General features: G+C 34.0%; 1 protein-coding gene across 1 annotated transcript; it reads left to right on the top strand.

Annotated features, from left to right (window-relative positions):
- Positions 1-3,431: 3,431 nt before the first annotated feature.
- On the top strand, positions 3,432-8,907 carry LOC130969533 (acyl-coenzyme A oxidase 3, peroxisomal-like). Its single transcript, XM_057895296.1, has 13 exons — positions 3,432-3,971; positions 4,848-4,965; positions 5,075-5,182; positions 5,311-5,483; positions 5,584-5,683; positions 6,143-6,217; positions 6,342-6,472; positions 6,983-7,118; positions 7,196-7,315; positions 7,771-7,917; positions 8,001-8,105; positions 8,179-8,280; positions 8,375-8,907. The coding sequence occupies exons 1-13, from the start codon at positions 3,493-3,495 to the stop codon at positions 8,621-8,623; spliced, it is 2,043 nt and encodes a 680-aa protein (XP_057751279.1). The 5' UTR covers positions 3,432-3,492; the 3' UTR covers positions 8,624-8,907.
- The last annotated feature ends 269 nt before the right edge of the window (positions 8,908-9,176 follow it).

Raw genomic sequence — 9,176 nt, 5'->3', positions numbered from 1 at the left:
TTTGAATTACATCTTGCCAGTAAACCATAAATAACATACAAGTCAAATTTATCTAAATTAATGACATTACATGCGTGCCACCGGTATCTCAGCCGGCATAAGTTGGTGCCGTTACCTCCACGACATACGCTCTCACGCCCAAGCAAAAATCAAATCAAGTGGGCCATCCATATCCTTATAATCGTACCATGATGCACGACACAATGACCTGTAAAGGTGCACGAGACAAGCTGAACCCCAACTGTAATTGCCGATCTGATCAAAATTCTAGAGCAGTGGTAGATACTTCGCATTGCCATATGCCGTCGACTTATCCACGAAGAAAGTGGTACCCAACAGATAGAATATGTGACACCTAACACAGCGCATAACAGACTCTCATGTGTCTAATGGCTGTGTGTCTCTAATATTGCAAACCCATGAAATATTTATGTAGCTCTTGGAGGAACTTCTCACTTTGGGTTCGTTGTTGAATATAGCGAGGTAGTGGGTGACCAAGAAGTTGTGACTGCTATCAGTCCACCCAGTCACAACTTCTCCATCGATCGGTAGTCCGAATATACGTAACACGTCCTCTAGTGTCACTATAACCTCACCACTGGCATTACAAACGTATGTGTCTCGGGTTGCCACCTTTCCACAAGAGCAAATAGCATCGTGGAATGTCTTCTGATCACTCCAACTCTTGAGAGCTGGTAGAATTCAGTGGTTTATAAGACTTGGTCAACCGCTAAATGCCACGTCTCTGGCTGGTCAAACTTACGAAGCAGAAGATTCCTACCAGCCTAATAAAGTTCTACGACAAAAGAAATTAATTTAATAAATAACAAAAAAATAAATTAATAACAAAAAATAAAATAAATAATAATTACAAAAATTTGAATTTATTATATTCACATTCATCTTTTTTATTAATTTCATTAATAAAGTCATTTTATTAATTAAAATATAACATAAAGTAAAAATAACATTAAAACACAAAACAACATATAATTATATGTTATTCAATACTAAAGTATATCTTCATAATCATATTGATTTTTAATTCTAAAATACTAATGTTAAAACAGAAAATTAAATAAATAATAACAATATAAAATTCAAATTCTTTTTAATAAATATTTTTATTTTTTTTAAATTAAAAGCTAAAACCTTTATATAACATAACAATAATAACGAAAAATTCGAATAAAAAGCATATTATACTAATTAATAAAAAGAATATTATATACCTACTAACAACACAAAAATAGAAAAAAAAACGTTAACATTAATTTCAAAAAAATTTATTATTACTTATATTATTTATTTATATTAAGATTTAAGAGTACATTTAGATAAAAATTATTTAAATAAATAAGTTTAAACTACTATCCTAATGTTAACTAAATAGATACTAACAACTAATTTGGATTGATCGAGTGGTTAGCTTATTCGTTCGCTTAAGCAAGTGTCGGAAGTTCGAATCCCATTTTGTATATACAGCTCTACTCTGTCAACATGTCACCTAAAACACCTCAAATACTAGTATTTAACTAAATACCACTTACTTTTTCATATCTAAAATAATTTTTGAATTTTTGAAAAAATTTTCGATGTATATAGTTCTTAAAAAATAAAATAGATAATAAATAAATTTTTTAAATGTTCTTTTAATAAATTTATAAGATTTTTTTGCAAAAAGAAGTATTAAATAATTTTTTTAAAATTTGTAATAGTAAATTTATTAGTTAATAGAGAATTAATATATTTTATTCTTTACAAAATAATTATTTTTTCATGAATATTAAATATGACTTTTTTTATTTATATATTTACGTAGTTGATTTTTAAATAAGGCCTCTTGTTAAATAGAGTTGATGTCTTATGATCAGTGTGCAGATTGCACACGTTCCAAAACTGATAAGGTTGAAGTTGTCTTTTATAAAGGTACCGTGTTCCGAATAATTCAAACAAGGATAGTCTTCTTTCCTCCACAATTAAATGATTAATTAAGGTTTAAGCTTCTAAGTTCTAAGGACACGTCGAATTTTTTTTATTTTAATTTTAATGTTCGAATAGGAAATAATTTTTTTATATAATTATTTAATAAAATTTATGTGTTTAGATAATTTTTAAGATAATAATTTAAAAATTAATTATTATGTTAATATGATATATAATTAATTATTTGTATAATTTTCTCATATCTATACTTTTCCAAGTTTAAAATAATGGACAATACAATCAAGCTGTTTGTTATATTCTATTTTCAAAAATTAAAGGATAATTTTATTAATATTATACTCTACTTGTAAATTAACAACACACAACATATATGAAGACTTACCAATTTTTTTAATTAATATATGCAATAAAATGTTTTTATCAAACCAACTGAACGATGAGGATGAAATTAATTGGTGTTGGACAAAATCTGGTATATAAGAAGTTGAATTAGGATACAAAGTTATTTATGAGTTCTTTCATTCTCCTACTTTATTAATGTCTTAGAACTTACAGAACAACAGAGTATGAAATAGCATTTGGGAATTAAAATTACCTCATAAAATTAAAATTTTTTTATGGATGAGTCTTCATGAAAAGCTTATGGTTTTGCAACAAATTCATAGCCGGTTTGCATCCACCCCTGTCACTTGCCCAAAATGCATGCTGAAAGATGAATCAATTTCTCATGCCTTGTTCCAATGCCCTCTGTCTTCAATAATCTGCAGTCTAATCTTAATAACCCCTGACTTATGGCAGAAAGAAGAGGAGATCTTCATCAATTGGTGGCAACGAGCCTTATCTTAGGCAGCGGCCCAAATCGAAGGTAGACAAAAGATCCTCTTCATCGCGGCGCTGTGTTGGAGATAGTGCAAGAAACCAACAGTTTAGTGCGTAAACTTAATAGCCATATCTGATGAATGCTAACCATTTCTCTTTATTCTTACTTTATTCTTTATTAAGCTATTTATCTTTCAATCACATTTGGTGATAATTGAAAATACTCAATTTTTTTTTACTTCTTTATGGAAACATTATTATTTTATAATAATAAAATAATATCTATTTTTGTGAAAAAACATATATAAAGACTTACAGGTATGTAGATGTCTTTATATTTAATTATTAATTGATAATTTAATATGTTTAATTAAATTATTATATAATAATTTTTAACTAGTAATCAACTGTATGTAAATTTTTATTTTAAAATATATTTTACTAAATAAAAATAAATAAAATTTGACCTGGTAATAAAAATTATAATAATAATCCACAAATTTGTAACAGTAAAGAAAACATAATTAATGCCATTAATATTATGCTTATATGCTAACAATGCACAAATCCGTAACTATGAACAAAATCAGATTAATGGACCATCTTCCATTATTTTCTTATCCAATCATGACTTGATATAAAATCCACGTGCTCCCAACTGTCATTCTCATTTTTTCCCAAACAAAATTTCGACATCATCCTCCATTCCACCTACTACTCCCCGCCATGGACAACGACAACCGCCGCGCTTCCCGCCGCACGGAAGTCCTCTCGAAGCACCTCCTCCCGCACCCTCTCACAACGACCGCCCTCCTCTCGACCTCCAACTGCCTCAGCTACTCTCCACCAGAGCTCTCCTCCTCCAACCCGGTCTCCTTCGACACTTCCCGGATGCGCGCTCTCCTCGACGGCCACAACCTCGACGACCGTGACTGGCTCTTCGGCCTCATCGTTCAGAGCCCTCTCTTCAATCGCCAAGAGCGCGGCGGCCGCGTCTTCGTCTCCGTCGACTATAACCACACCATGGAGCAGCAGCGCGAGGAGACCATGCGCCGGATCGGTTACCTTCTCGATCGCGGCGTCTTTAGAGGTTGGCTCACCGGCGATGGCCCTCAAGAAGAGCTCAGGAAGCTGGCCCTTCATGAGGTCGTCTCCATGTACGATCACTCCCTCGCCGTCAAGATCGGTGTCCATATCTTCTTGTGGTATGTAGATAATCTTCTTCGGAATGAAAATTCTGTTAGATATGTTAACCATTAAATACATGACATGGTATGCTTCTATAACTTAAGTGCTGTAATTCGATGTTGTGCCTCTGTCCAACCGCTTAAGTTTGAGATGAGTTTTTTAGACAAATTATCTGTAAATGATTAGTTTGATTTGATATTGTAATTTAGATTAAATTTTAAATAATTGTGATGAATTTTAAATCAAATTGCCTTCATTTGTGTTGGTATTAGACTAAGTTATTGTTTCTCCAATTTCATGGCTTAAGCATAAACTTAACTAGCAGTCATTTCTTTTTGTGAATGTGTGTGTGTGTTTAATGTGTTGTGAACATATTCAAAATTTATTTTCTCCTTCTACATTGTTGTTTGTTTGTTGTCCTTGGATGTGAGCAGGGGAGCTGACGAATTGACGAAGTAGGGTGGATAGGAACTTTTGGTTTTTCATTTTGGAGAGGGATAGAAACATAGCAGACTTTTTTATTTTTAGGTCACAAAGTCAATCACTTTGAACTCACTGAGAGGTTAAATAATCAATCAAGTAATTTTCATTTTTTTCTCACAAAAAGGATGTAATCACCTCTTCAAACAGATTTACCTGAATCTCTTTCTCGTAGAACATTTTATTCAACCAAAAGAGCATTTGATGGTCTTCCAGCATTACTAAATCAGAGCCTTGTTTTATTTTTTGTTTATCTTTTGGCAAGGATGTTATGAAAAAAAAAAAAAAGCAAAAACAAAACATAAGAATGGATTTGTTGCTCATCACTCCACCTAGAATACTTGTACTCCAAAAATACCACATATCATTTATAAACAATTTTGCTTGTTCCTCTTATGAGTGTTTGGTTTCAGGGGTGGGGCTGTAAAATTTCTTGGAACAAAGCGGCATCATGACAAGTGGTTGAGAGCTACTGAAAACTATGAGCTGAAGGGTTGTTTCGCTATGACTGAGTTGGGACATGGAAGTAATGTATGTGAAGGTTTCTCAATAAGTTTTGGGTTGAAAGCCCACATTCATTCATTCTATTCTGCTTTGCCTTTATCACTTCTATTAATTCTTTCCAAACTAATTTACATAGGTACGGGGAGTCGAAACAGTAACTACTTATGATTCGAGAACTGGAGAATTTGTCATCAATACTCCATGTGAATCGGCGCAGAAGTACTGGATTGGTGGTGCAGCAAATGTAAGGACTCATGACACTCAAATGGTCCCTTTTTTTTAGGTCATTGTGAGTTTAATTTGCTGCTTTTGTCTTTCTTTTGTTTCAATTTTGTATGCATAAATTTAACATAGTTTCACTTTTATATGCAGCATGCAACACACACTATAGTGTTTTCACAGCTCTACATAAATGGAGGCAATCAAGGCGTGCATGCATTTATTTGCCCAATTAGGAATTCAAGTGGAAATGTATGCCCAAACGTCCGCATAGCTGAGTGTGGTCACAAAATTGGTTTAAATGGAGTTGATAATGGCCGTATCTGGTAATGTACACGTTTTCAAACTGTTTTCAACCTGGGGATGCAAATTATTTATTTATTTATTTAGTGAGTACACTAAATAGTTTTAGACATGCGACTTCAGGTTTGACAATGTAAGAATACCAAGAGAGAATTTGCTGAATTCCGTGGCTGATGTTTCACCAAGAGGTGAATATTTGAGTTCCATAAAAAATGTAGATCAGGTGATAGTTACATCATCTCTCTTAATTATGTTTATGCTTTATAAGGTTCTCTTCATTCTGTATATGCTTGTCTTTATTCTCCTTTAAAAAGCCTTTTTTCATTGGTGGGGTTCGCTACATGGATCAAAGACATCATTGCGTCATGTCCATTAGGATGCGACAGAGTTTTACATTGGCTGTCGCAAGCCTAACACAACCCTACATGGATGCAAAGACGTCATTGCGTCGTAGCCATGCATTAGGATGCGACAAAGTTTTATGTCAGGTGTCGTAGGCCTAACACAATCTTACATAGATTCAAAGATGTCTTTGCGTCGTAGCTATGCATTGGGATGCAACAAAGGTTTATATGAGCTGTCACAAGCCTGACACAGCACACTTTGTCCGAGTTCTATGCTTTTCTTTATTCACAATTGAAAAAAAATCCTCATGAGTTTTGTTATGTCATTACTGCTCCAGAGATTTGCAGCATTTTTAGCCCCTTTGACCTCTGGTCGTGTAACTATTGCCTCTAGTGCTGTTTACATCTCCAAGGTATTGATTTTCATCATTATTTTGTGGAATGATCACATTGTTCTCCTTTTTTTTTTTGCTGTGCATTTAACAGATTTATAACTAATGTATGTCACATATCTTTCCATTTATCAACTATTGATAGATTGGCTTATCCATTGCTATAAGATATGCATTGACAAGACGAGCCTTTTCTATGACACCAAACGGACCTGAAATTCTGTTGCTTGATTACCCAAGTCATCAGCGGCGTCTACTACCCTTACTTGCAAAGATGTAAGTCTTCTACTTATGGGCATTTCGGTATCTACTTGCTCTGACCACAAAATGATTCAAGCCTTCTAGAAACATGGAATTTAGGTATTGTGCTTTGGCCATGGGCATTTATCCCACATAACTTCAGCCAATGCCGTCTGGTGCATTTTTTTGTCAAGGCCGTGACTTACATATTTATGTTTTGATATTTTCAATATACATGCTACTGATATTTGGCCATATATATTCTGGAAGAAAACATTTGATTTAAAAGGAATAATGGATTTAAGGCATTAACGCGGGGTTAGTCAAAATGGTAAGTACTTTGTTCTGTCAACAAATGGTATTGGATTCAAGTCTTGGGAATATCAAATAATTATATGAAAGAAGGTTTTTTTTCATGGGAAAAAAGGACCTGAATATATAAACACCTGAGTTGTCACTACTATAGTTTGACTGTTGGAAGAAATGTAATGGACCTTAATTTACGTGTTTAAGTTTTTATGTTCATTTCATGACCCTTTTCTGCAGATATGCAATGAGTTTTGCTGCAATTGAGCTCAAAATGATGTATGTGAATAGAACACCCGAGTCAAACAAAGCAATCCATATTGTTTCAAGTGCTTATAAGGCTACCTTTACGTGGAATAATATGCGCACACTTCAGGTTTAGTGCTGCTATTATAACTTGTTTGTTGGATTTATGCTACAGACCTACCTACGGTTTTTTGTTGTGTAAAATAGGAATGTCGTGAAGCCTGTGGAGGACAGGGCGTTAAAAGTGAAAATCGTATCGGTCCGTTCAAGGGCGAATTTGATGTGCATTCAACATTTGAAGGGGACAATAATGTTCTGATGCAGCAGGTAGGATGAATTTTTATGCTAAATATAAAATTAAGTAAGCACGACTTTCACCTAAAACAGAGTTGATCGCAATGAGATAATTAAACCTCACAATATAATATAACATTTAATTTGATTTTCTTAACAGCTTGGGTAAAAATATAGGAACAATGTGTACTTCTGTAAGGTCCAACACTGAAAAATAAAGGCCACCTTCAAGAGAGAAAAAACGTACTTTCTACTTAATGTGAACTTGTCATTAGTTTCTGAATCTAGTACTTGAGTCTTTTATATCAAGTTCTTAGAAATTTGATAACGCCATTTTTTTTTGTCTATTTACTCATGTTCTGGTGAAAAAGTATCAGTAGGTGTGGTTTGTCACCCAGTAAATTTTACATGCGTTATTTTATTAGAGATTTGAAATACATGAAATGATTCAGTGTCCAAATTTACACACTTCTAATATTTGATGTCAGATTAGCAAGGCGCTCCTTGGAGAATTCATTGTGTGTCAGACTAAGAAGAAGCCATTTAGAGGTTTGGGGTTAGAACACATGAACAACCCTGCACCTGTCATCCCATCTCAGTTAACGAGTTCTATTCTCATGAGCAGGGAATTTCAGGTAATTATTCGACTGAAACTGTCGATAATTTAGATGAACCAGCATAAGCTTCTCTTTGTCTCTTACCTTTTTAAATTATACAGCTTGATCTCTTCCACCTAAGAGAGCGAGATCTATTGAGACGCTTTGCTGCGGAGGTTTCACAATATCAAACTCAGGGGGAAAGCAAAGAGTCTGCCTTTAATCTAGTGAGTTCTCTACCGTGTCTTGTTAATCATTCTTTCACTGATTCACTTCCTTACAGTTTGTAAATTCTACTAGAGCTATCAAGTCGCAGAGGACTTAGGCAGAGCTTTCTCTGAACGCGCAATACTGAAAACCTTCATCGAGGTCGAGTCAAAGGTGCCGGCTGGTTCATTGAAGGTAAATCTTCCATGACAATTTTTTTTCCTTTTAGGTTTCTGAGAAAGAGAACTGAAGGTGATCCATTTAACTTCTGTATTTTCCTCTTCTATAGGATGTCTTGGGACTGTTGAGGTCGTTATATGCCTTGATTTCTGTGGATGAAGATGCTGCTTTTCTTCGCTATGGATACTTGTCAACTGAGAATGCTGCTGCAGTGCGGAAAGAAGTGCCGAAACTGTGTACTGAACTTCGACCGCACGCATTCGCCTTGGTCAGTTCCTTCGGTATTCCCGATGCCTTCTTGAGTCCTATTGCGTTTGACTGGGTTGGTTCGAATGCATGGTCCTCTGCTCAACACTAGTTGCGGATGCAAATTTCTTCATATGGTTCGTGGCAAAAGGGTAAGTTATACAGTTATACTGCACACTTTGATACTGGATATTATCAAATTAACTTTTCTTGTCTCCTAAGAAAATGTGAGTAATATTCTTACTTACTGTTACTAAAAGACCTGCAATATTTGAATTGCTGCCAAATAATTTGTACATGGTTCCCAAGTGGGATCCATTAATAAAGTAAACACTGTTATATTTAGAAAAATGATAATTTCACACCCATTTTTTTCAATGCCCCTTCACATATGAATTTTTTTATATTGTATATATACATGAATTTATAAAAAAATTGATATTTTTAAAACAAAAATGGCAATATTCCTTCCTTTTTCTATTGTATATATTGTTTTTGTTAGATTGCTTTCCACAAAGAAAGAGAGAATTTTTGGGACAATAATTTTTTGGTTGAGTAGGGAGCAAATGGAATGTTTGTACAATATGTACAATGGGTTATTTATTTGGCCCAATATGAGTTAAAAAATGAATATCACCCATACTATCCAATTGATTTTGGGATTC

This window comes from Arachis stenosperma, chromosome 3 (genome assembly GCF_014773155.1).
Source record: "Arachis stenosperma cultivar V10309 chromosome 3, arast.V10309.gnm1.PFL2, whole genome shotgun sequence".
NCBI classification, from domain to species: domain Eukaryota; kingdom Viridiplantae; phylum Streptophyta; class Magnoliopsida; order Fabales; family Fabaceae; genus Arachis; species Arachis stenosperma.
The sequence above is the reverse complement of the archived record's forward strand: the minus strand, read 5'-3'. Positions and strand labels throughout refer to the sequence as shown.